Source organism: Kogia breviceps, chromosome 10 (assembly GCF_026419965.1).
Source record: "Kogia breviceps isolate mKogBre1 chromosome 10, mKogBre1 haplotype 1, whole genome shotgun sequence".
NCBI lineage: Eukaryota > Metazoa > Chordata > Mammalia > Artiodactyla > Physeteridae > Kogia > Kogia breviceps.
In genome coordinates, this window is record NC_081319.1 from 43784648 (window position 1) to 43811346 (window position 26699).

A 26699-nucleotide genomic window follows, 5' to 3' on the forward strand; every position below is an offset into this window, starting at 1 on the left:
CAAGGTTTCACTGATATGTATCCCAGCAAGTAGAATCAGCAGGACTTTAAAACCTTTTGTTAGAGAGATTTCCAAACATATGCAAAAAAAGAGAATAGGAGAATGAACCCCTACTATCCCATCACACAGCTTAAATAATTATCAACATATGGCTAAACATTGTTTCATCTATACCTCTACCTGCCCTCCTTCCCACTGAACCCACCTGCCTACACACACACACACGCGTGCGCGCGCACACACACACACGATTATTTTAAAGCAAGTTCTAGATATCACTTCAACTAGGTTTAATGACTGAAGTTCAGGATGGCTTTCAGGGTATGAGCCTTAGCTACTTGGTTTGACCATTATTAACTGATGTTAGAGATACAGAAGTAGGTTTGGGGGTAAGGAAATTGCTGAACCTAGTTTTGGACATGCAGAGTTTGAGGTGCCTTTGGGACATCCAGCTGGAGCTGCCTAGCCAGCTGTTGTGTTGGTAGGTCTGGAGATCAGACAGGCAGTTGAAACTCAAGGGCTTGGCTATAGGAGGAGGAAGCCTTGGGAGAAATGAGCACATATATCATCGGAACCTGGTAAGCACCAGGGGCTACCTTCCCTTCCAGGAGCATTTAGTTTGCCCATGCTCCTGGAAAGTCTTTAAGGGAATAAAACCCAGAAGGCTATTCCTTATGTATATAGAAGGTTTAAGAATATGTATTTAATCTCATTTATTTGCACATAATCTGTCTTAAGGGAGGACACTAATCTATTGGCGATTCTAAAAATGGATTACGGCAGTGACTAAGAACATTTTTTGGTTTATGTTTCTGTGGTATGTTTTATCTTTGTCAAATGTTAACACCAAAAAATATGGAAGAGATAATATCCAGTGATTTCCTGATGTCACAATCTGCCCTTGCTTTTTACAGAGATAGACTCTCTGCTAGTGACATGCTTCAAGTCCGGAAAGTAATGGAACACGTCTATGAGAAAATCATCAACTTGGATAATGAGTCTCAAACCACTAGCTCTTCTAATAATGAAAAACCAGGAGAACAGGAAAAAGAAGAGGATATTGCTGTGTTGGCAGAGGAGAAAATTGAACTTTTATGCCAGGACCAGGTAAGTGGACTTGAGGACACAGCCCCATTTTTTCCAGTGCTGGTGCTCAGAATTTCATCATGTGGTGGGATTGTAGTTTCCAAGTCTGTTGCCTTTGGGGGGCTTTTGCTTTTAGGAGCACTGGGTCTCTCCCACCTGTTTGTGAGGCCCCTTCTGAAGGGCTCTATAGCCCACCTTAAAGCTTTTATTTATCCCTGGGGCAGTTTTCAGGAAAGGGACCTGGAGACTTAAATGCACACACAGACAAATGTGGATGTGCTGGTGGCTTTTTTTTTCTGATAAGAAAGATACATGCTCGTCTTTATTTGCAGGGCAGCATCTGCCACGTTAGTTTAAGATTTGAAGTGGAGGTGGGTGGAGCATCGGTGGAGATGTTGTAAATGAAGATGCACTCAAGGTATTTCAGAGGAATGGCTGAACATGGCCTGTCTGGCCTAGCCACACAAGCTGCACATCTTACCGTGCCCAGATCCGTGCCTGCTTGCAAGGCAGCTGTGTCAGCAAGAACAGGCCACCAGGCATGGGTGAGGAGAGTCCCAGAGTTAACGATAAAAGCCTTAGATATACCTTTTTTATCATTCATTTTTTGCTATTCAGGTTTTGGATCCAAATATGGACCTTCGAACAGTGAAACACTTCATATGGAAGAGTGGTGGTGACCTCACCCTCCATTACCGTCAGAAGTCCACGTGAAGGGTGGGCGAACGCTCCTGGGTATTCATTTACTGACCTTCCTCTATGGCCCCAAGAGTAGTCCTAGGAAGCCCACTGAGCCCCAACGGGAACAAGACTTCTAACGGCCGATTTGGTATGGACTGAGATTCTCTTTCAATTGAAGTGACTAATCGAGATGTAATATAGAAACCAGTCTCCATGTGTAGATTAGGCTGTCCCCAGGAAGGCAGAGTGCCAGAGCAGAAGAGCCCCGAGTAGACTGTGTCTTGCGAGGTGTACAGAGAACTAATGACAGGCCAGTGCAGACTTTGCTTCCTCCTTTTGTTTCAATGGACCCTATCTTGATCTGTTAGCACTTGTTAGAAACACATTGGTAGGGCCACATCTGTCACTGTTTCAACTCCAAACCCACACTCTTGAGCTTTGCTAAGAGTACATTCCATTCATGCAGTACCTATGAAGGCTTTTTCCAAGTTTGTCATTAAAAAAAAAAAGTTGTTTTCACCATTTAAGACAGTTACTTTTGATAGGAATTTGCTGCTGCACAATTCAAGAGCCAGCCCATTTCATAATAAATGATTATTGTTGGGCTTGTTTTTAATATTGCATCTCAGATGTGTTCTTGTAGGAAGATCTGTTGAAATTCCAGGTGCTGGATCACAGCACTAGGACTGCCAGCCTAGAGTACGCCCAGCCTGTGCCCAGCAGTGATACCCCCACGGTGCCCGGACTGTGTGGCGGTCACAGGGAGGTGCAGCTCTCTTACTCCTTCCTCCACTGTGTCGTTTTATTTATGGGCAAAGCCAGGTGACACCACAGGTTCTTGCTCTGGGTGAGCAGTGTGACACCATCAAGACTTAAGACTGTGATGAGATTTTAACTTCATTTAAATGCTACCTAATATTTATGGTGTCAGAGTAAAAGGGTATCATAGTGAGTTAATTTGATATTCATGTCCTGGAAGTATACATGTTTGTTTTTTCCAGTTTTATATGCAGGTTTTTGTTGTTGTTGTACCTGTATCCAGATTTCTTTTCACTGTTCTTTCTAACAATCTAAAGCTTTCATAGAATCATTTGGATCTTGTACAGAATATAACTTATTGGGGATAAATACTTCAACTTTTGGCAGAAGAAAATACTTTGGATTCTCCCCAGGGTCATTTGTATTTGGAATAGAACAATGGTCCACCCCCATAAAACTACGTAAGACAAGCCTCCTGGATGAAGCCAGAAGCACAAGTGCCTTCAGAGGGCAGTTTATTCCAGTCCAGTTGCCTCCCCAGCGTGGCCCGCCCCCACAACAGCAGGGACTGGGGAGGGGGTGGGGAAGGTTTTTTCTTTTCTACACCTTCACAGGTTCAGCTGGAGGCAGCTGGTGGCCTGAGTCCAGACCTCACTATCTGAGATATTCCGACCGGCACAACCGTAGAGACAGGGTTTCCTCACTGCTGGTCAGCCTCCTTTGGAAAGTGGGCTGGTCACTGCCGCCACACTTTGAAGAAGTGCGCAAAGACATGCCACATCTCCAGTGAGCCTGTCTCCCTTATGCAGAGAGCAACCGGCTGTTTTTAAAAATCCTTTCTATCTGTTGAATACAACAGTGCGCTTTTGGTGCACATTTTTTAGCAATAGTTGTGAATTAATGGCAAAAAAAAAAAAAAAAAAAAAAAAACTCATTTACCAGCCCTCAGTTGTGTTTGCACGAGGGGCCCTTGGGCTGAAGGAATGGGCCTCGCTGGGCCATGCTGCCCTGTGTGCCGAGCCTCGAGGGGCGGCTGTGCTCCCTTCCCGTCATAGATCTCACCCCCAGCATGGTTGTGGTTTTTTTTGTTGTTCCAGTCAAACCAGTAATAGTTTCCAGAAAATCTTGACAGTCTGCAATGCCAAAAGGGTAAAAATCTGTATTTCACAGTTGTATAGAATAAAGGCTTTAGTTACAATATTTCAAAGTGTAGTACACATTTATTTTCACTTGTCATTTTCCTTCATAGCAGATTACAGAGAAAGGAAGAAACTTCTGGTTTTGTGTTTACCCTGGAAATAATTAGCACTGATATCCATTTTATCCCCCAATTTAAGGAGGGGAGTGTGTGAAAGTGAGGGAGGGAAGAACCAGGTCCCTTGGGTGAGGGTGACTCTGGGTCGGGCTGCCAGGCTACAGTGAAGGGAAGCTGGCCTCAGAACAGGCCCATGGTGATTCTTTTCTACTTCCTGGATTGCTGCACTGGGCTCCCAGACCATCCAGGAACCAGGCTCCAGCACTGGCTTTGGACACAATGCCTCCCTGTTCTGTGGGCTTATCAGCTGCTCTGGTAGACTTGACAAAGACTTGCTTTTTAAATGTAGTCACAGTGCTAAAAGCGAAGTGTTTGCTGGTTTGGGGCCCTCCCTCCATATACTTGGTCTGTGCCCCACAGAGCAGACAGTCCTTGTCCTATGAGCCTAAGAGAGCTCTGAATTCCCTGTAAGTGCACACATTCCAAATCAAATGGTAAAGGTGGGACTCGACGGGGCCGAGGCTAGAAGGCCAGGCCAGAGGCAGCTTTCATGGTACTCAGCAAAGGGTGTGGGAAGGTGAGGGACTCTAGCCAAAGAGGAGAGGACTTCAAGTGATGAGGGGCCATCCCTGGATGGAGCCCTCCTCTTCCTTCAGGAACCAGGCAGAGCAAAAGACCCAACCTAGTCTTAGCCTCCCAAGGCACTGGAGGTGAGGGGAACAGCCCTCTCCTGTAATACAGGAAAGAACAGAAGGGCCCTTACCCAATCTTGTCCAGGCCCCTCATCTCCCCTTGGAGTGGGAGCTGTGTGTAAAGCACTCCAGTCAGGAGGACTGGCTCTGAGAGTCTGCTTAGGATGGTGAAATTAAATTTGTAACTTTTACTCACCACTGGGGCTGACTGGATGACTTGTATATTTAGAAGAGATGGTTGTAAAAGTTTGGGAGCTGACAGGAGTCACAAATGGGGACACTAGGTCTGTGGGGTGTAGACGGTGGGGAAGAAGAAGCATTGTGGTCCAAGCACAGGTGAGTGTGCTGAAGGGCCTAGAATTTCCAACCATCCTCCCTCAGAAGGTGGGCAAGTTCACTGCCTCTCCTCCAACCATGGCTGGAATATGTGGTCAGCATGAGCCAACTGTGCAGTGTAGCACAGAGTGAGACAGTAATTGGAGCAGCAGGGGTCCCCAGGGCTTGGGGGTGCCTTCCATTACAGATAGAGCTGGCTGAGCTCTGTGGAATCACTGCAAGCCCTAGAGAGCGATTAGGCAAACACTCCACACCAACCCCTTTGTCCCTCACCCCATCATCTTCACACCTGATGGTGCCTGGACTCTGCTACCTTCTGTGCAGCCACAGTGACCAGAGCAGGAGCAAGCAGTGGGTACGTGGCCAAAAGATGCCCTTCCCCAAGGCCCGCGGCCTCCTCTTACTCCACCCACTGAAGTTGCATGCCCTACCTGAGCGGCAAAGAATCCTTTGCTCTCCTACCCTAGCTCCTGGAAAACTTATTTAACCTGGGTGCTACTCCCAGCCCGCTACTACCCCAAAAGTACTTGAGATTCTCAAACAAGTGGCCAATTCCCCAAAGGCAGGACCATCAGGCAGAATGAATGCTGGGAGGCCACCTCTTGGAGACCAGTAGGGTCGGAGTGGACACAAGCCACACCACCCCCCACCCCATCAGCAGAAGCCTACGAAGCATAATGCAGGGGGCTTGGCCACGCAGTGTGCCCTGAGCTGCCTCCCACTTCTGGGCCTCATGAAATGCCATCAGAGGCCCTTCTTAGAGCCTGGGGTTTTATTCTGGGGTGGAGAGCTGTGCTTGGCTGGCTGCCCCCTCAGCCTCTGCCCCGAAATCTGGGCTCTCTGTGCTTGCTGGCTCCTCCTCAGCCTGGGCTTCGAGCAGCTCAGCGGACAGCCCATCTTCTGGTGAGGCTGCAGAGGTGAGGCTGTCGGGAAGTGTCAGCTGAGGCAGGTGGTCCGCCTGGGCACCTGGGCTGTCTGGGAAGGAGACCTCAAACTCTGACCCAGACCAGGTGGCCTCACCTGAAACACACGGGGTGGAGCTGAGGAGGCCCACAGACCAGGGCCAGTGTGGCCTGGAGCAGTAACCCTGCTGACCCTCAACTCCCACCCGCAGCGTTGATGGGGGATGGGCGCTTTAGCGTACAAATGCCTTGATGCGGCTGCATTCCACCTGCAGGCCAGCTTCTAACCCAGCTGAGAGACTCAGGGCCGCCTTCCCCACAACCCGGGGTCCTTCCCAGAAGGCCTCCGAAGGTGCTGGCCAGCCACTCACCGCCACGTTCACGAGAACCCCTGCTGGAGGAGACGTCCTCCGGCCCTGAGGCTGAGACTGCAGTGGAGGTCAGCTCTGTGGAGGAGGGCAGCCCAGACCAGGCGCTGGCATTGCTGCTGTCCAAAAGGGAGATGCCGGACACATCCAGGAAGCCTAGGGGAAGGTGCGCAGTTCTCTGCCAGAACAAAACCCTGACCGCTGGAAGGCCAGCACCCTGGGCTCACAGCGCCCTGTTCCTGGGGCATCTGGCCCGGCCAGAGACTATAACCTCCTCAGCCCGTGGCAATGCCCCCAGCCAACCCCAGAGGTTCCCCACTGCCGGTTTCTGAGGAAAGAAAGGGACCTGGGGTTGGGTATCATGGGAATAGCCCAGTGGCAGAGGGCCCAGACCCTGCTCTGTGCCCAGTGTGCTGTGTGACCTTCAGCAGGCTCCCTCTCTCCTCTGGATGGCAGTCTTGCCATCCGTATACTGACTGCATCACCTGCAGTTATCTTGACGGATATCAGATAGGAGGGCTCAGTGGGTCTGCCGAAGTCCAGCCCAGAGCCTGGGACCCGCTCTGGCACAGGGTTTGCAGGCCCTCAGCTTCCTCTCAGCCTGCTCGGTACCTGGGTCCATGACTCGCTGCAGTGGAGGCGGAGGCTGAAGAGGAATCTCCATGGAACGGGGAAGGTCGCCAAGGTCTGGAGTGCCATGGCCAGAACTCTCGAGCCCAGGGAGCTGTTCCTCCTTGGAGGAGCCAGGTGCCTGCAGCAGGGCCTACAGGGAGCCAGGGAAAAAAAGGAACAGGAGGGGCCTGTTGGACAGCATAGTCCAACCTAACCGCCAGCTCACACCCACCGGGAGCACTGCTCAGCCCAAGGGAGCAAACAGCCCTGGGCATCTGCCTCTTCCTCTACAACAGATGTGAAGTCAGGCAAGAGGGCCTGGCTGGCCTCCTGTGCAGTGCGGACATGGACTCGGGGCACCCTTCCCACTCTGCTGAGCAGCCCCAAGGGCCCACCTGACGGAGCCCCATCCATGACCCACAGGAAGAGTCCATGCCTGGAGAGCAGTCCCCAAGGGCCCCCGTGCAGACCCCAGGCACCAGCCCGATGCCCAGAGGCACCTGGGGGACCTCTCAACAGCCACGATCTGGCTGCAGACCCAGACAGACACCCAGCCCCTGGCCTAACTTCACCACAGACTCACAGAGGCACAGAACAAGGCTCTGCCCACCTCTGAGCCTCAGTTTCCCAGTCATGAAATGAAAATGACAACCAGTGCCTCACACTACCCTCACCTCCAGACCCAAGTGGCAGGAGAACCGAAGTAGATTCCGCTGTCCCAGGATGGGCCCATCTTCTCCCACTGGGTCCCACAAGCAGATGGGCCTCCCAAGGGCTCCGCGGGCAGGCCCCCAGTGAGGACAGCCCCCAGTCTCCTCTTCCCAGCTGCAGGCCCTTGTGCCCACATGAAGCTCCCCTCTCGCCACAGCTGGCAGGTGCTACCCACGTACCTCCACGTAGTCACCCTGCCTGGAGCCTGTCTCCAGGCCAGAAGGGGCAGGAGAGTCCTGGGGGGTGGGTCCAGGTGGTGGGACACCAGGCGGCGGGACACCAGGTGGTGGGACACCAGGCGGTGGGACACCAGGTGGCAGGACACCAGGTGGCGGGACACCAGGTGGCGGGACACCCGGTGGTGGGATACCAGATGGCTTCTTGTGGTGGCTGGGAGGCTGGGTTGGGATCCGGTGCAGATACCCGTAGCCGATACCACAGCCCAGGCTGCCAAAGACCAGAAACATTCACTCCAGGGCTTGTCCCACAGCCCTTCCTATCCCTGCCACCCCCATCCACCAGCAATGAGGGGACCTCACGGACCAACTGTCAGCCTCAGGACCCCTGGGCCCAGAGCCCAGCCCTCCATCCCCACCATGGGACTCCAGGTCCATGCCCAATGGCCAGGGTCCCCAACGGCCCCACCAGGGCCCCACCCTGCAGCCCTGCAACCCCAGGAAATACCTGCCCTCTCCTCCCCAGGCTGCATTGGGAGTGACAGTCACCTCCCGGCAGGAGTCGGACTCGGAGTTATAAACCATCAGCTTCAAGGGCTTCCCTTCATGGGACTCAATGAGTGAGAAGAAGTCCTCGGACTACAACAGACACATGGCACCTGAGCCCTGCTCCCACCCTGGGATGGGAAGCCTCACAAGACAAGACGCTTCTCATGGACAGCACCCACCTCTCCACACCCCATCCAGGGGGCCGGGGGGAAGGCTGTGGTTCCTTACCTCCTGGAGGATCTGGTCTGAGCCAACCACGTAGTCGGTGTAGGGGCGCAGGCCAGCGAGGGAGGCAGGGGAACAGGGTTCCACATCCTGATGAAAGAATCACGAACTGTCCAACTATTGGCCTTGCTACTGGGGGGCGGCAGGTGGGAAGCTGCCTCTCCACCTGTCCTCTGTCCCCAGGCCAGGACCTCAAACCCAAACTCTCCCAGCCCAGCCCCTGGTTCCCCTGCCTCCCCCGGTCCACAGCCTGTCCAGCAGAGGGCAGCACCGTGCCACAGGCAGGAGCTCCCGCATCTACCACCTAGGTCCAACTCCCAGCTCCACCAGCGGCTAGCTGGGGCACTGTGGACAAACACTTAACCCCTTGGCCTCAGTTACCCCACAATTAAAAGTGGGACATGTAGGACTCACTCAAGAGTTGCTGAGAAGATTAAAAAAAATAATATATGCACAGAATGAAAACCACACCTTGGCCCATAGTAAGTGCCCAACTGCATTGCTGTTACCGCTGCAGTCACAGTACTGAAGACCCCTGGGGTGGCGGGTGGGTGGAGGTTGAAGGAGAGGGTAGTGAGAAGTGGGTATGAGGATTGCCTTCTCCCTTGGAAAGCTCCACTACCCAACCCCCAGTCTCCCAGGAAATATAGAGGGATTTGCATCACCACCCCCATTGCACTTATGGACAAACTGAGGCTGGCTGAAAAGGTTGAGAAGGCTCCCGCGAGGAGTCAGTGAGCAATAGAGGGGGCTAGAAACCAAATCAGCCAATTTCCAGCTCAGGGCACCCTCTCGTCAAGCCGTAGGACCGAGCATTCAAGAACTCGGGCCTCATCAGTGACTGTGCATGTCACGTGTGCATGTGTGTCTGTGAACGAACACTAACAGCAACATCTGTGACAATTCAGTCACAGAGATTCATTAAGGTTCAGACCCCAGGCACCAGCCCAGTGCCCAAAGGTGCTCTCAGGGTACCTGCCAAGAAAAACCATAATATCCCAGAGCAGCGGTCCCCGACCTTTCTGGCACCAAAGACCAGTTTTGTGGAAGACAATTTTTCCACAGATGGTGGGGGTGTTAATGGTTCAGGCGGTAACACGAGCGATGGGGAGCAGCAGATGAAGCTTTGCTCACTCGCCTGCCGCTCACCTCCTGCTGTGTGGCCCAGCTCCTAACAGGCTGGGGACCGGACCGGTACTGGTCCGCGGCCCTGGGGTTGGGGACTCCGCCCCTAGAGTACACCAGAAAACACACTCTTTTAGATAGAAGACTAAAGCAGCCGCAGCAGCAGCCTTCTGGCAGTACAACCAAGCTTCCAGCAGATGGCGTCCCAACCTTTCCAAAGAAGAAGCCAACGTCTAGAGGGTAAGAAAATGCCCAAAGTCACAGGGCACTGTTGGGCTGAGAGGAGTTGCCCTCTCTGAGACACTGCAGAGGGAAGACAACACCCTGCCCTTGGGACCCTCTAATAGACCCACTGCCTGCTGGCCTCTCCCGGGAGGCCCCCACCACACACCCATCCCATATGCCCTGCCCACTCACCAGCACGTGCCACACATGCTCGCTGGCCCTTCGGAAGCTGCAAAAGCGCACGCTGGCGCCCAGCAAGCCCTGGCCGCCCCACATGTTGCTGGGCACCACCTCCACCTCGCGCACCTTCATGGTCTTCATGTTGAACACCTCCAGCTTCACCGGCTTCTCCACGTTGGCCTTCAGCAGGGCCTTGAGCGTGTCATTCTCCTTGTTCTGCAGGGGCAGTGAGGCTGACTCCCGGACCCCCACACGTACCCGGCCGGGCCCCCCAGACAAGTCTGGGTCTGAGATGGGGCAAGGGCCTTGGCGGCTGGGCTGGGCCTGCAGCCACTGTGACCCCCAGTACCCCCGAGCCCTGCTAAACCTTCCTCCTTCAGTGCCCCCTGGAAAACACAACAAACTAAGCAAAGAGCCCCCGGGATCCAGAGCACTGCAGCACTGCCCACTCTGAGCTGCCCCTTCCAGAGCTCTCACACCTCTCAGGCCCCTCTGGGCAGGCCCTGTAGAACTTGCAGCCAGTGCCAGGAGTCCACCTGCTCCAGTCCACCCCTAAGAGCCCAGGAGCTGAGCTCCCCATCAAGCTCAGGAAGAAGGGGAGATGGGGCTCAGCCTCCCTTCAGCAGAAAAGGGAGGCAGGAGCAGGGCTGGGGCCCCTGTGGGACAGCAGGAGACACACACAAGCAAAGCAGAGGCAGGAGGGGGGCCTCACCAGCCTTGAGTGCCCGATGGTGATGATGAAGTCGAAGTAGGGCTCCAGGCCTGCCTGCTGGGCGGGGGAGTTCTCCTGCACCTGTGCTGCACAGAGGCCACGGTCACTGCGCCGACCCCGAGACTCTCCCAGAAGCCCCCAGCCATCAATTCTAGAAACCATCACCACTCCCTGTGTCCCGGCGAGGACAGAGACACCAGCATGAACCGTTCCAGGCAGGCCACACATGGGCATGGTCAAGGCTCACTCCATCCTCTCTCACTACCTTCTCGGGCACAGGTTTTCATCTTTCGGAAAATGACTTTCCTGATTATGATCCACAGATGCTTCCAGAGATGCCTCAGAGGAGAACCCAGAGCAGTAGGCCACACGGAGACAGGGTGACACAGATGGCTTCCCCAGAAGCCTAGGCTGGGTCTGCTGGAAAGCCAGAAGGGTTTACCAGAAATGTTTAGATGTGGACAGGAAGGGAGTGCCCCAGGATGGATGGAGCCAGGGCCATGCCCAGAAAGACAGAGTGCAGAAGGCAGCCTGTGGCCAGATCCCAGAGAGCCCCTGACCCTGTGGTGACAGATCCAAGCCCAGTCCCGCAGGTGGTGCGATAGGAGCTGTTGAGGAGGGATGGCTGAGGAGAGCAGACCCCAGGGTCTGGAATGAGCCTGAGCCAGGGAGCCTGGTGAGCAGCGCAGAGTCCCCTCACCATCCAACCTCCCCACACAGGACAGCTCCTCCAGAAAGCCATTCCCAGCCCAAGGGGCTCCTGCCCTGCCCTCAACTCCCGAACTCCCTGCTGTCTCCAAAAACACCACAACCAGGCTTGCAGCTATGGTGGAAATCCATCTCAAAGGCCCCATTCACAGACCTTTGCTCAAACAATGCAGCCTTTATCCCCAGGTCTGGACCGAAGATGGGCCCCACATCCTCAGGCCTTTGGCTGTGAGCACTTGATGCCCTGCTGGTCAGGCACCAGCCAGGCCCGCAGCCCACAGGGCACAGGGCTCATGTGGCCTCAGGTTCTGGATGCTTTCTTGAGGGGAAGGCCCCCATGGCTTCTGCCACCCACTAGACCCTCCAGTCTTGGAGTCCCCAAACTGAAGGAGTGCTCACTGCTGAGGCTAGGGATCAAGGCCAGTTCGACCCTGGAATCAGGGCTCCGTCCAGGCAGTGGAACCAACGGAGTCCCGCCTAGCCACCTCCAGAAGTTGCCATGGCTTCCAGTGAGAATGAGCCCAGAAACCAACTCCAGCCCTAGGTGGCCTGGCCCAGAGGGCAGCTGCTTGGAGCCTGCCCCTCTGTCTCTTCAGGGGGAAGCTGGACGAGGGGTCTTTTGAGAATCAGAGGACAGTTCGCCAGGGAGAGCTGGCGGGGAGCTGCTCCTCCCTGCTCCGGGCCACTTCACCTCCCTCGGGTAAGGCCCCCACTCCAGAGGACGGTTGCCCTCTACCCTCCTCAACACTGTGTCTGCCAACCTCCATCATTAATGAGGCTCAGGGGCTCTGGTCCCCGGTGCGCAGGCCCCGCCCTCTCCCAGCCCAGCCAGCGCCTCCACCTCCCCTCTCCTGTGGCCTTGTCCTCAGTCTGGCCTTGTCAAGGCCCCTTGCTCTGGGCCTTGTCATCACCCACTATGGCTCCACAGAGGAAATGACCTACGGTGCTGCCCACCCCACCCCCGGCCCCGCAACAAGCGTCCCCTCTGTCTGGCTCTCCCTTGGGCATTCCCATCACCCCAGATCCCGCAGCCCCACAATGAGTGCTGCTTCCATAACACTCCCCCTGCCCCCTGTATCTCCCATCAGGGCACCTAGAGTGATTAACAATGATGGCAGTTTACCTCTTGTGAGGCTTGGCTGGGTGCCAGAAGACCGCACCACCTGCTTCCCCTGTCATTTAACCGGCTCACTAACCCCAACTGACAGGGGAGGAAAAGCACTCAGTTATTCAGCAACAGCCTGACCCCAGGAAATCCGACCCAGAGTCTGCTCCTGTCGACTGCCAAGGACAGTGACTTCTCCACCATGCCCAGCACACCGTGGGAACACCAATATTTAGAGAAGGCAGCACACATGCTCTTCGGTTTTTTTAAATGTTTAGAAGGCAATGTCATACCTCCACTTAAAACCTCCCAATGGCTCCACAGCTCAGCATAAAATCCTAAATCCTCAGGACAAAACACAAGGCCCCAAGCAACCTGGCCTCATACTTTAGCACTCTCCTCACATGGGCCATGCCACCCAAGCATACCAACCCCACCTCCTGGCTTCTCCTCCAGCCCAGCAAGCACAGTCCCGCCTCAGGGCCTCCCTCTGCCCAGAACACACTTCCCCGAAATATCTGTACTGTCCGCTCCTTCTTTCCAAGGTGTCTGTTCAAACGTGACTTGATCAGAGGCCTTTCCGGACCCCTGTATACAAAAGAGCACCCACTCATCACTCTGGATCCTCTCACCCTGCTTTATTTTTCTCGCTAGCAATGATCACCACCTACCATATATTTCCTGTCTGTCTCCCTTCCCTCTCTGCTGGCATCCAAATGTAAACTCCATGAGAAAAGAGACAATATCTTTTCTGCTCACTGCTTTATCTCCGGTGCCTGGAACTCTACCTGCCACAGCGTATGTGCTCAAAATCACTGTTTTGGCTATAAGGATATACTGTACAATGCAGGGAATACAGCCAATATTTTATAATAACTATAAATGGGGTATAACCTTTAAAAATTGTGCATCACTATATTGTACACATATATAATATTGTACATCAACTAAATAAAACTACACGTATGAAACGGAGGAAAAAAAAACTGTTTTGTGAATGAAGACCTCCAATTCCCCAGTCACTCCATTCTGTCCCTCTCCAACAGGCCTTTCCCATCTTCACTCTTACCATCACCACCCCCCATTGTCGATATCCTCAATTTGCCTTCCATCAAACCTGCTGGAAGACTCTTCTGGCTGCACGCATTTCACTGTCCACCTTTTCTGTCCGGTGCCTCACCATGTCACCATGACGTCCACTAGGGAAAGCCCACCACCAAGCACAGATTCTGTTACCTCTGGGTCCTGAAGCCATCCTTGCTTTCCTTTTAGGAAACCTCTTCTTTAGCTGCCCCCCTCCCCCATAGTTGTTAACAGAGCCTCCCATCACAATACAGAGACCGCTCAACAGCCAGGCACCAAACTGACAAGCCTGTCTGCCTACCCCCATCTCTGCTGCCACCCACCGTGCACAGGGGAGAAGGGAGTCCTGCCCCGCTGCGCGTCGGGGACGGACACTCTCCTGCCCCTCTCAGTTCTGTTACAGCCCCTCCTTCTCCGCAGTACAAATCACCCCAAATTTCCATCTTGCTGCGGGCCCCTCTCCTCACCTTCAGGCTCTAGGAACCCACTCCATCTCCACTTTCCCCGGGACTACTCATCCAGACCTCTGTGGCGACACCGAAGGCACATTCTCAGCCGCGGCCTTACCGCGCTTCTCCGCAATGTTCCACTGGGGAGCCCTCCCCCTCCCATCCCCCGCAAACTCTCTCCCCGAGCCTTCTGCCGCATTCTCTTGGCTCTCCCGCTCCCACTTTCCCGGGCTGGTTCTTATCGGTCTTCGACGCCACCACAGCCAGGATGCGCGCTGGCAGGCTCCCCCGACGCTGGCGTCCACGCGGTTACCCCGACCCCCTGGATCCAAGGCCGGGGACAGCCGGGCCCTGGGCTTAGCTGGCTCTCTCCCCAGGCCCAGTAACAAGCGCAGTGCACAACAGGCGATAATAAATATGATCATACAAGTGCACAAATGCGTCCCGACTGGACCCGGTGCTTTCACTCTTCACCCGGGAGAAGTGCCATTCCGGGACGGCCCGACCCGACCAGGAAACGCTCCAGCTTCCTGCAGAGCTGGCACTTGGGGCTGGCGCCGGGCCGACCCGCGGCCGCAGACGGGCCGGGGCCCAGAAGTGCCGTGGCGCCGTCTCTCGCCGGCGGCTCCTACCGGGACGGGGCATCACTCTCCCCCGGGCGGCCGCACTAAGGCCGGGACCCCGCCTCTACCGCCCCCCGGCCGGTGATCGGACGTCCCCCGCACGTTGGTGCGGACGCCATGCCAAGGCCACCGGTGCCGCAGGGGCCACTCACCCCGTACAGGTGGAAGCCCTCGGCGCCTCCAGCGGGCTGCTCTGCGCTGGCGCCCAGGCCCATGGCCACGCTCGGCTCAGGCGCCGGTGCCAGGGACCGCGGCGCCACCAGCGCGTACTCGCCCTCTCGGCGCTCGACTACCCGCGCCTTGTCACGTGGGTGCCTGGCCACGCCCACCCTTACTCTGACGCCCTTAGAGAGCGGCCGCCGCTCCGTTTCCACGGACGCGCGCCCCTCCAACAGCAGGCCGCGAGAGGCGAGACCGTGACCCTGACTCGGGAATTCCGCTCCGCGAGGCACCACCAGACCCGGACTCGGAGCCGCGGGTGCGCGGAGATGAGCATCAATGACTCCTCCCTTATGGTGCGTGGCCGGGCACTGCCCAGCCGCTCCCTCCGGGTCTCTCTGCCCCTGGCCCGGTGACCCCCTTGCAGCTCTCCTGTTACCTCTCTGACCGGTCGTGCTGCCTCCGCTACCCGCCTTTCGCTGTCCCCGGCCTCTTCAGGCTGTCTTCATCCCTTCTCGCCTCACTCTCCGTGGCAAGCGCATCCTCTCTAGTGTACTCTGAGCCCACAGTCATCATCCCCACCCAGTCCTGTCCCCGAGCTCCCCCAAACCAAAGCATAAAAACCCAGCTCCATCATCTAGCCATTATCTCCCCTTCCCCTGTCTGTGCCTCTTCTGGGTCCTTCACCTCAGTGTATCGCACCACCATTTGATCCCCCAGCCTTTACTCTTTCCCATACTCATCTCCAGATCCTGTCTATCGGCAGGAACTATCAGCTCCTAATTGTCTCCTGAGATCAACCACTTTTTATCTCCTAGTCCAGGATCACCACCATCTTCCTTCTGGGCACCTGCAACAGTCCCCCTCCCACCACCACCACCACTGCCACCAACATCCACGACCACCCCAACACACACACACACACACACACACACACACACACACACACACGGCAGAGTGTTTGCAAAAATACACACCTGAGTACATTCCCCCCCCCCCCGCCATGCCCAACGCTTAAAACCATTCCAGCTGCTTCCTATTACCCTCAGGATGGTGTCTGGTCTCTTTCATATGGCCCACAAGGCTGTTCACAATCCAACCACATCTGTCCCCAACCCCGGCACCCACAAACCTTAGGGGAAGTGAGATTTCACTTTGAAATCTCAGCGCCTCTTACTGTGTGAACTTTGTCAAGCCACAGCCTCCATGGGCTTCGGCTTCCTTAACTGTGAAGGATATGGAGAGGATAATGCATAGATGATGGGTGTAAAACCCTTGGTACACTTCCCCACGGGTGGTTAGCCCACAATAACTTGTACCTCTAAGTACTGGCGTCATGATTCTTATTATCGGTTAGCTTTCTTCCCTCTTATTCCCTTCCTAAAGCAAAACCTCAGTTGAACTCCCCATCACATATGAACCAGAATCTGTGGTTAATTCCAAAACAAACATCTCCAAACTCCTTCCCAAGAAAACTGTATGGAGCTGTTCCTGGGACTGGGGAGGAATGGAATGAGGCCTGAATATTCTTTCTCTTCTCTTTACAGAACTGGAAGAGGAGCAGGGACTAGGGGAGGGAGCAGGTCAGAACAGACAGAAAAGGGGCTGGGAGTATTGCAAATGTGTCTTCCTCCTCGCAGGCTGGGATCATTTATTACAGCCAAGAAAAGTACTTCCGCCATGTGCAGCAGGCTGCGGCCGTGGGCCTGGAAAAATTCAGCAATGACCCAGTGCTGCAGTTCTTTAAAGCCTATGGAGTCCTCAGGGAAGGTAGGAACTCGTCAGTGTTGCCTTCTGACCTCAGGCACTAGCCCAGCACTAACGTGCCGGCTCCACCTGGATGCCTACTTCTATCCCAATCATGTTCCCGTGGAAAAAGTCTTACACTCAGTAGCTAGATTCCCAGGTTAATCCACAGAATGTAATCCTTATCTAGTTGACTTTTGAGGCCTCAGAGACATCACTACCCCTGCTCTGCACCTCAGTTTCCCTATCTGTAAAATGAGTGTGGGGAAAGATGACTGCAAGATTATTGAACCAATCCCAGGCTTGGAAACTGAGAGCCAGTAGTGCAGAAAAAGGAGGAAGTGGTAGGTGTGGCCACAGGCAGGTGTGGGACAGGAGCAGGGAGAGAAGTGGGGCCCATGGAGGTGTGACTCACTGTCATTTAGAAGATCGTCCTGGGCGGGGGGCCAGCTGAGCTGCCCATGGCCAATGTCAGTGGACATGGAAGGATAAATATAGCTGAGCAACTAGCTGGGAATGCACAGAGGTCCTTCTTCAGAACCGGCCTACAGGAATCCTTGTGAGTACTCACAGGTACATCTCTCAGCTCCAATTCCTCCATCCCCTGGCAGCCTGGACCATGGCGCCAGCAGCCCTTTCAGGAAGCTTCAGTCTTCAGGGAACTTGGGCCACTAGTGACCTTTTGGACCAGTTAGTCCAAGTCTTGGGTCAGGTGGTACCACGCCCTGAGTCAGCCCTGTGTCTGCCATGGAGCCTCCTGCCCTCTGAGCATGGAACCACTTGGGCTCTCTTCACAGAGCACATCCAGGATGCCATCAGCAGCCTAGAGAGCATCCAGAATCACCCAGACGTGTCCCTGTGCTCCGTCATGGCTCTCATTTATGCTCACAAGTGCTGTGAAACCATCGGTGAGTGCAACCATGCTCAGCCAGGCCTGGCCCAGCGGGGAAAAGACAGCCCCACTCCAGAGATACAGTCCCTCTCGGGCTGCAGGAGGTGTGTACACCCAAGACTGCAGATGCTGTGAGGAGTGGTTCCCCTCCCCTCCCCATCAAGACCTCAAAGAAGACCCCATGCCCAGGCCCAATTGAGTGGGAGCCGCAGGCAGAAAGCATGACAGTGGGAGGGGTCCTCCTTCCATATCCCAAGAGCTGGGGAGACACCCTGCTTTCCTTTGCCAAAATCTTGTTGAGAAAAACCAAGCCAAAATAAAAAATTCTACTCCTCATCTCCACCTCTCTAGAGTCAGGAAGAAATTCTAAGAGACTATGTACAAACTACAATTTCCCCACCCGGAATGGATTATGGGCCTGAGGTAGGGGGTTCAGGTTTGATCTGTCTGCCCAGCAAACTGCTGGGCACAGAGGAGAAAAGATAAATCTCAGCCAGCAAACCCAATTCCAGGGCTGGGCAGCTCCTGTGGCATCACACGGGCCAGTGTTCCTGGTTCCCAGGCCCTGGGCTGTCATGTAGTTGGCTCCGTGTGTCTCATGAGGGAGGCCCAGAGCGTGGAGAGGCAGGGCCAGACAGACCTCCCCATCCTAACTTGTCCCCTTCCTCCTCTCTCTCGGATTCCCAGACCGAGAAGCGATTCAGGAACTTGAGAGCAGCCTGAAGGAAATCCGCAAGACAGCCAGCGGGACTGCCCTGTACTATGCCGGCCTCTTCCTCTGGCTCATGGGCCGCCATGACAAGGCCAAGGAATACATTGACCGCACGTTGAAGGTCTCCAGCAGCTCCAGAGAGGTACCGGCCCTGGGCATCATGGGGGCAACAGCCAAAGAAAGCAGTGTTCAAACACATCCTAAAGGGTGACCCTTACTCCCATGGAGGGCCCTGTGGCTGGGGGAGGGCCACACCCAGACACCAACAAGACCCATGTTGGCTCGGGGTTTAGACAACTACACACTGGCCTTTGTCCATAGAGTCCGATTGCAGATAGGTTTTATGGCCTGCACTATATATTTTAAAAATCTTGAATTAGTTTGCTGACATTTAGAAATCAGAAGATTTTTACCTAAAAGTCCAGATTTCTTGGTTCTTTTGAAAAACTAGATGAGCTGACTACACTGGGCCTGTATTCCTTCCTTGCAGTGATCTGCTAGGTGTCAGTGGTGGCTCACACAGAAGATCTCATATGCAGTGGGTGTCATGTGCTGTAGAATTGTACTCATGGTAGAATTAGAAGCCTCAGTCTAAGCCATGCATCTCAGCAGGGCATATATCACCCCCAGCCCCCCAAGGGGGTGAAAATTGGTTCTTGGAGGAGGGGGTGAAAAAAACCTCACTGTTTGTATATAAAACATAGATATACACACAGTACATAAATGGTATATCTGTGATATTAAAATTTCTTGGAGGGGGAGGGAATGATTAGGGGAGAAATGACTAAAAAGTCTCCTTAGGAGGGCAATAATGGAAAATAATTGAGAAACCTGCTCTAGGCTGGGAGAGATGCTTCAGGGCAGGGTCTTCCAAGCACCCCTCTAACCTTGCCTCCTGGGCCTGGCTTGTGGCACCTGCCAGGCGAGGCGGGGTGAAGGCTGAAGGGGAGCCACCAAGGCCCATGAGCTCAGTATAGCCGCTTGCCTGCTCAGAGGGCATTCCCGGCTTCCCACGCAGGCCGGGCCCCGTGCTGGTCTAAGAAGTGGAGAGAGCTGGAGTGGCCCTACCCTGGCGCCCTGACCCTAGTGTAAAATAAACACGCAGTGACAAGACAGGTGGTAGTGCCTCCATAAGGGGCAAGAGAACCATGGGGGTCATAGGGAGGGCCCCAACCCAGCCTGGAAGGTCAAGGAAAGCCTCCTACAGAAGGGGCCTCCTCGGCTAAGTTTTAAAGACTGGTGGTGGTTAATCAGATAAAGGGACTTGGTTTGGGGGGGCACGTACTGGGAAGGGCATTCCAGACGAAGGAACAAGAGGTACGAAGACCTGCAGGGAGAGAGCAGGGCTCGTCTGGGATCTGGGAGCAGTGATGCCCGGCAGGGCCTCAGAGAGTGGAATGACAAAAGGTGGGATGTGGGCAGGAGAAGCAGGCTGGATGGAGGCGATACAGGACCAAGCACTTCATCTTTCCCCCGGTTCTTATGCCAGGGCTACGTGCTCAGAGGCTGGGTGGACCTCAGCTCAGACAAACCCCACACGGTGAAGAAGTCCATCAAGTACCTGGAGTATGGCATTCAGGACACCAAAGATGTTCTGGGGCTGATGGGAAAGGTAGGAGGGGCAAGAGTGTCCCCACCCAGAGACTTCAGTCTCTAGACCCCCCAGCTGGTGGATGAGGACCAAATGTCCGGAGAGCGTCAGGGACTCAGAACATCCCCGGGCCTGCTCCAGTCCTCCCTGCTTCCTGCCCAGTCTTGAGTTTCCGTTGCCTGTGTGGGGTCTTCTTGGGAGCTAGGTTCCCTGGGCTCTGGCAGGCTTTGTCTCTTTGCTTTTTTTTTTTCACCCACTGCCCCTTTTCTATGCATCTTTCTTTCACACTTGCTCATCTCAGCTGTTAAATTCACTTAGTTGAACATAAGAGAAGGGAGCTATGTGTTTTGTATTTTCTGACATTAATTTAAATTGTTTCCTTTTTCTGATGTGGCCCTCGTTGAATCAATCTATGAGGGAAAAACCATCCTCTTATCCTCTTCTGCTTGTTTATCCTTTCTTATAAAATGAATACTTACTCATTAAAAAACCAGAAGTCTAAGAAGGTCAAAAGGTGATGTTAAATGGCATCCTTAGCCCTACCACCCACGAACAACCCATGTTAACATTTTAGGTCCATGTCTCCAAGTCTTTCTTCTACGCATTGGTTCAGGGTGTGCCTTCGGTGGTTTTCTGGGGAGCAGAGGCAATGAGGTTATCACACAGGAGGTTTAGCAGGTTGTGCCCTTGGGACCAACACTTGTGGAGAAAGTGAAAGAAACAGGAGGGAGAACTTGGGCTGTGAAGCAGCTCCAGTGAAGGCCTCAGCCAGCTCTGCTTGGAATTATGGAGCTGGAATGGCCCTTCACTGACTCCCTCACTGACAAGATGCTGACTGTGTGACCTGCCCCTCGCAGAGGGAGGTGTGTGACCTACCCCACAGGGAGGTGTGTGACCTGGTACCAGGCAGCTCCCTGCAGCCACGGGTGATCCCAGGAGGGAGACTCCCCCGAGAGCTGTCAGCGGCCAACTCCCCTTTTCCTGAAGGAGGTCACACACAGCACCCACCATGGGGTGGGAGATAGTGTGGGTAGTTCATATAGTTGTAATCATAGGGCATCTTACCGTTTGGTCTCTTTCTCTTCATGTAAGTTATATCATAATCACGTGTCATTTTGAATGTCTGCATAAAGCCAGGCCCCTGTTGTGTGGGCCTAATGTAATTTGCCAGCCCCGCCTCCTATTGTTTGGATATTGAGATTGTTTCTAGTTATACACTTAGAAGGAGTTTTACAGTGAACACGTTTATGCATATATCTTTATTTAGAATAATCCTCCTCTTGTTTTTAATAAGTCTCTTAATGGAGGGTTACTGTAAACTGAAGCCTCCTTTCGGAGTCCAATTTCAAGCCTTTTGGGAGCATTGCCCTCTGCCCCTCAGGCATCTGTGTCATGACTCACCCAGGAGAGCCTGGTGGCTGGCTGCCTGCAGAGGCCATGACCCCAGCCCAGTGTGCCTTGAGAGAGAAAAAGCACTGCAGGCGTGCAACGGGGAGGGGAGGGTTACCTGCAAACCCTAACCGACTCCGAGTTGCTGCACTGGCCCAGTGAGCAGTTTTCAGTGGTGAATTTTAGGAAAGTGAATGGGAAATGATGGGCCATATGTGGAATTGGAAGGTGCCCAGCAACCCCAGCTTCTCCACTAGGGGGGGCCCTCCCATGACCTTGCTCTGTCCCAGGCCTGCTCAGGGCTCAGCCGCCTCCTGGAGCCCCTGCCTTGCCTGTCAAGGAACCCAAGACCGCTGTGGACCCTGATTTGTCACTCTGAGTGATGGCTCCTCCCCACATGTCAGGCTCTGCTCCTGTCCTGGTGGGGACCCTGACGCCCCTCCATCCTTCGTGGGCACCAGTGGGGCTCTTTTCTCTGGCTTTCAACAGGCAACGTACTTCATGACGCTGCAGAACTACTCGGGGGCCCTGGAGGTGGTGAACCAGATCACCGTCGCCTGGGGCAGTTTCTTGCCGGCCTGGGTCCTAAAGATGCGGCTGTTCTTGGCTCGGCAGGACTGGGAGCGGACAGTAGAAACGGGACACAGGTGAGGGGCAGGGCCGACCTGCTATTTCCTTCCTTTGCTAGCCAAGGGGGCTAATCGTTCCCATCTTACACGGAGGCGAGAAGGGAGATGCTGTGTACTTGATGGAGTAAGACATAAAAGTCAGTATTGTCAACAGGAGTTATGAATAGTGACATTATGACATTGGGGGTGGGGGAGGAGAGGGAGGATGGATGTGAACTAGACACTTACCTGTCATAGCAGGAAGCCGGCAGCGGAGACCTGCAGTGGGAGACCTGCAGTGGAAGAGTCAAGAAATAGGCCTATCAAGAGGTCTAAGCATAGTGTTTAGGAGAAAGATGGAGGGAACTACCAAAGAAACCCAAAGCAACAAGAGTTACTGGGTAAACAGCAATTGTCTCTGAGGAGTGGTGGGGAGGGGAGAGTAAAGGGAGAAAGGGACTATTGTATTATTTACTTTTAAAAACTGTGGGTGTGATATGCGTTAATAAAAACTTCAGGGGACAAAGATCATTGTTGCCTGAGAGAAGACTTTAGTAGCAAGCTGAGTGCATCCGGAAGACAGCCTAGGGTTCAGGAGTTATGTGGATTTGTGGAAGCCAGACGCCAAGTATAGGGTGATCCTGAAGCACTTTCACTGTGAATAGAGATAAAGATGGCTTCAGGGGAGGGATTTTTGATGGAGGGTTTTGTAGAATGGAATTTTCTAGATAACTGAAACTTATCTCTTTTACCTCTAACGCTTTAACTATTTTTATCACAGTAATCCTAAAATGTACAGTACCAATTTTCTTCCTAAAAAGAGTTAGTGGAGTGGCCATGAATCACCACTGCAAGTTTTTACTAAATTGTGTGTGTGGAAAAAAAAACCACAAACATACCTCTTCCTTCCCTGTGGAAGGATGATAACTCCTCTGTTGATAGCTGGAATTTGAGTCTCAGAAAGAGGCGTTTGTAGGAAACTGAAAGTGATTCCAACCTGTGCCAGGCCTGGGCAGGTCCTCAGCAGCACTCTCTCACAGTTGACACCTGGCCGGTGTCCTTGGCAGGAGCTGGGTCAACAGCTTGCTTTGGAGGCTCTGCCTTGGGCCCACAGGATACCTGGAAACACCTGGCTGAAGGCCTCAACCTTGAGTGTGTGCGGCCTCCCTGCCCAGGCCCTGCTGCATCCACCTGCAGGGAGATGGTGTTTGGTGCCAATGGGTTGAGTCCAACACCCAACGCCTTCCCTCACGGAGGGTTTCCCAGCTCATAGAGTTCCCCCATTGCTCTTTATTTACTTATTTTTTTTCCAGCCACACCACATGGCATGCGGGATCTTAGTTCCCTAACCAGAGATCAAAACCATGCCCCCTGCAATGGAAGCATGGAGTCCTAACCACTGGACTGCCAGGGAAGCCCCTCCCCCATTGCTCTTTAAATCTCTGCTCTCTGTAGGTGTGTTTCTCTTTTCAGCCCTAAAAATTGTTTATTTTTTCCTTCTCTCTTATTTTTCTCTACTGATACTAAAATAATTTGTCTCTTTCATTTAAAGAACCAGCTTTGAGTTTTGTTGATGCTATTATATTTGTTTCCTAATTTATTAATTTCTGCTCTTTATTATTTTCTGCCAACTACCTCCTGTGGAGTTACTCTGTTGTTATTGTGTGACTCTTGAGTTGGATGCCTGGCCATTCTCAATCTTCTTTTAGAAGATAAGCATTTAAGTCTATGAATGTCCCTAGAGGTACCATTTAACAGTATCTACACATTTGGATACTTCAGTACTATCTTCAGTATCTTTTGGTTCTAAGAATTTTCTAACATTCGTTCTGATTCTTTTTTAGTCCATACATCTTTTAAAAGTTTTTTTAAATTTCCAAATCATGAGGTTCACAGTGCCTTCAAAATCATCATAAATGCTTAGAAGTCTTTGAATGTTGACTGTGCCTAATCGTGTTGGAATTTTATATGTCAATTAGAGTAACCGTCAATTAAGCAGAAGGGCCATTCCCTGATCAGGATGAAAAATATGAAATCTCCTGTAAAGAAACAGAATATTGGGACTTCCCTGGCGGTCTAGTGTTTAAGACTCCATGCTCCCAATGCAGGGGGCATGGGTTCGATCCCTGACTGGGGAACTAAGATCCTGCATGCCACTTGGTGTGGCCAAATAATTAAATTAAATTAAAAATTTAAAAAATGAAACAGAATATAGAAAACTCCACAATATGATCAGGAGCTGCATCTTCCCAAGGACATATGATGGAAACCAAGGTCCCTTTCCATCTTACAGCTGCAGACTGCCCCCCGGGCACCTCTCTGGCCCCCCTGGACCTTGGTACCATGGTCATACCTGTGCTATTTGGGACATAATGGGCTTCTGTCACAAAGACACCCCCAAATATGTGACTTAAATAACATAAGATGTTATTCCTCTCTCAGGGAAAAGTTTGGGTGGTGGGCCAGGGCTAGGATGACAGCTTAACTCTGTAGGGTCCCAGGCCCGTTCTCTCTCATTGCTGTCCTGTTCCTAAGATGTTGCTCACATGGTCCACATTCCAACCAGCAGGAAGGAGGAAAGAAGAAATGGAAGGCATGCTGTAGGGGTACCACTGGATATACCCTGGGCACTTCCGCTTGCATCCTATTGGGCAGAACTTAATCACATGGTCACACCTGAGCTGCAAAGGGGGGCTGGGAAATGTAGTCTTTTTTCCGGTAGCCCCGTGCCCCAAAAGTTTGGGGGTTCTATTATTAAAAGGAGAAGGGGAGAATGGATGTTAGGAGACAATCAGAAGCTGCTGCCACACCTTCCTAGCTTTGCCTCTGAACACTCTCAATTCACGTGGCTCCTCTTCCTATTTCAGAATCCTAGAAAAAGATGAAAGCAATATTGATGCCTGCCAAATTCTAGCTGTGTATGAGCTTGCAAGAGAAGGAAACATAACCACAGTAAGTTCTTTCAAGACTCAGAAGTTACTCCTTGAAACCAACATAGCCAAGGAGGGACCCCTCACAGCACCTCCACCCCCAAGGCATTGGAGGGGGCTCCCTGGTTCTCAGCTCCCTGCCCCCTCCTCCATACTCCCTGCCAGGGAGGTCTGCTCTGGTTTGGTCTTTGAGCCACACAGTTCCAAAGGCCAGCAGTGAGGCTGACTCTGGTTCTGCCACATGTTCCCTGTGTGACGCTGGGCAGGTGTCTCCACCTGAATGAGCCCCAGGATGCTCGTCTGTAAAATAGAGATAATTCCACCCACTCCGTGAGCTTGTTATAAGGACTAAGATGACAGGTGGGACAACTGGGAACAGTGCCCAGTATACTACAATAACTTGCTCCATGTTAACTGGTAGAAGTCATGGTTGTGGTGGGGGTTTTTTGTTTTATTGCCACACCGCACAACTGGCAGGATCTTAGTTCCGTGACCAGGGATTGAACCCAGGCCCACGGCAGTGAAAGTGCTGAGTCCTAACCACTGAACCACCAGGGAATTCCCCACAGTTGTGTTTCATATTTCAGGAAATGCCTTTTTTTTGGGGAATGGTTGGAATTGCTCAGGTATTGACCAGGCAGTACCTGGCCCCAGACTTGCTCCTAAGCCTTGTAGTTTTCCAAAGAAACCCCAAAGAGCCCTCACATCCAGTCAGAAGCACCTAGAATTCTTAATGAAAACCTCCATGCCCAGACAGCTTCTTATTTTCAAAAAGAGTTTGTGTATTCAGCTAAAACCCTGCCTTCTGAATAAAGACATTGCCTCTGCGGGGAATGTGACAAATCAAGAGGCTCTAAGGGGTCATGATGGGAAGAGGAAGTTTCTGGTTCCTTCTGGCCAGCTCTGAAATTACGGATTTTGTGGGGTGAGGTGAGGTGGAGGACACCGTTCATATTTGGGAGAAACCCTCGAAAAGGGCTCTACCACTGTCTCTGGGTCAGAACAAGAGAACAGGCATGTCCTCCTCTCCCTGAGACCCCAGAGCCCTGGGCAGGCCTTCCTAAGGCCTGGCCTGAAGGTTAGGCCCAAGGGCAATTAGCATTTAATTCTTCTCCTTTGTTCCCACCTCAAACTCTGAGATCTGCCCCTTGTCCCAGCTCAGGCTGCCCAGTTCTAGTCTTGCAGAAAAGATCCACCCTACCCTGGGCTTCTCTTCTGGTACTTCTTTGCAGCTGGGGACTAAAAACTCCCTACTCCCACATAGAGAGTGGGCAGAAGAGTCCATTGGAAAGAACACAGGCTTTGGAGTCAGTCAGCCACCTCATTGGCTGGGTAACCTTGATCAAATGACCTAACCTTTCTGACCCTTCATCTACTGGACTGGAAAATTCGGGTATCTTTAGTTACACTAACTTACAGGGTCATTGGGAGCATTCACTGGAATGACAGAGAGGCACCAATGTGGTGACACGTCAAAATGGAGCAGGGGTTTGGGGCCAGGGACCTGCCCTGACCATTTTCTCCTGGGCCAGCCCAGGTGGTTTGCCGCCAGCCTGGTGGGCTGTGGTGTGGACTCCATGACAGGTGGCTCCTGGCCCTGCCTGGGGGTGTCCCAAAGGGCAGCTGCTCTTCACAGATTCATGAACAAAGGGGCAGTGCCAGCTCTGGGATGAATAACGTTCCTGAACGCTCCGCCAACGAGGCTCGGAAGTAATACTGAAGCCTGGGCCCGCCCAAGGCCAATTAACTCTGAATCTCTGGGGCTGGCTTGGGGGCCTGGGTGTTTTTAAGATCTCCCAGCTGGTGTTCATGGGCAGCCACAGTTGAGAACCTCTGCCCCACTCCCCTTTTATATACTGCCTTTGACATTGTGTTTTGTTCTTGTAGGCTGCCGAGCATGTTAGAAATCTGATTAAGGCGCTGGAAACAAGAGAGCCCCAAAATCCAAGCCTCCATCTTAAAAAAATTCTTGTGGTGGGCAGACTGGTAAGAAAGTGCTCCCTGGCTTCTGAACGAGTGCTTCTCGTTATGTTCCCCGGGGGAGACCTGTGCTCCCTGGAAGCTCCCTGACGACCCTGCCCCTCCCCTCTCTGGCTTAAACTTGGCCTCT

General features: G+C 53.1%; 3 protein-coding genes across 30 annotated transcripts in view; 2 read left to right on the forward strand and 1 right to left on the reverse strand.

The window, feature by feature from the left end:
- Window positions 1-3726, forward strand: part of WDR48 (WD repeat domain 48) — a 44307-nt gene extending 40581 nt beyond the window's left edge. For both annotated transcript variants that reach the window (XM_059075861.2, XM_067044545.1), the window contains exons 18-19: window positions 915-1107; window positions 1705-3726. In XM_059075861.2, coding sequence (XP_058931844.1) covers window positions 915-1107; window positions 1705-1800 — 289 coding nt within the window. In that variant the 3' untranslated portion in view covers window positions 1801-3726. The remainder of the gene's footprint in view (window positions 1-914; window positions 1108-1704) is intronic.
- On the reverse strand, window positions 3727-14872 carry GORASP1 (golgi reassembly stacking protein 1). Of its 10 annotated transcripts, XM_067044547.1 has the most exons (10): window positions 14715-14836; window positions 10860-11014; window positions 10595-10680; window positions 9895-10098; window positions 8356-8442; window positions 8087-8217; window positions 7582-7849; window positions 6692-6842; window positions 6083-6235; window positions 3727-5829 (listed from the first exon to the last, which is right to left on the reverse strand). In XM_067044547.1, exons 2-10 carry the CDS (start codon window positions 10879-10881, stop codon window positions 5582-5584), a joined length of 1350 nt encoding a protein of 449 aa, XP_066900648.1. In that variant the 5' UTR covers window positions 10882-11014; window positions 14715-14836; the 3' UTR covers window positions 3727-5581. The 10 variants fall into 10 exon arrangements, with proteins under 10 accessions (XP_066900648.1, XP_058931857.1, XP_058931853.1 ...); XM_059075874.2 differs by lacking the exon at window positions 10860-11014 and having other exon boundaries at window positions 14715-14872; XM_059075870.2 differs by lacking the exon at window positions 10860-11014 and having other exon boundaries at window positions 10595-10675; window positions 14715-14867.
- Window positions 14656-26699, forward strand: part of TTC21A (tetratricopeptide repeat domain 21A) — a 36202-nt gene continuing 24158 nt past the window's right edge. For 12 of the 18 annotated variants that reach the window (XM_067044542.1, XM_067044534.1, XM_067044536.1 and 9 more), the window contains exons 1-8: window positions 14896-15077; window positions 16362-16491; window positions 17265-17375; window positions 18047-18213; window positions 19561-19683; window positions 21541-21698; window positions 24527-24611; window positions 26477-26575. In XM_067044542.1, coding sequence (XP_066900643.1) covers window positions 15051-15077; window positions 16362-16491; window positions 17265-17375; window positions 18047-18213; window positions 19561-19683; window positions 21541-21698; window positions 24527-24611; window positions 26477-26575 — 900 coding nt within the window. In that variant the 5' untranslated portion in view covers window positions 14896-15050. Of the gene's footprint in view, window positions 14870-14895; window positions 15078-16361; window positions 16492-17264; window positions 17376-18046; window positions 18214-19560; window positions 19684-21540; window positions 21699-24526; window positions 24612-26476; window positions 26576-26699 lie in introns of those variants that run through there. The other 6 variants (XM_067044530.1, XM_067044543.1, XM_067044539.1 and 3 more) reach the window with 5 other exon arrangements.

Coding starts and splice junctions, on each gene's coding strand:
- GORASP1 (XM_059075869.2), bottom strand. CDS start 10,828: ATGCCCATGTGTGGCCTGCCTGGAACGGTTCATGCTGGTGTCTCTGTC. Junction 10,099..10,594: donor CCATCGGGCACTCAAGGCTG/GTGAGGCCCCCC, acceptor CTGCCCCTGCAG/AACAAGGAGAATGACACGCT. Junction 7,850..8,086: donor GCCTGGGGAGGAGAGGGCAG/GTATTTCCTGGG, acceptor GGTCTTTGGCAG/CCTGGGCTGTGGTATCGGCT.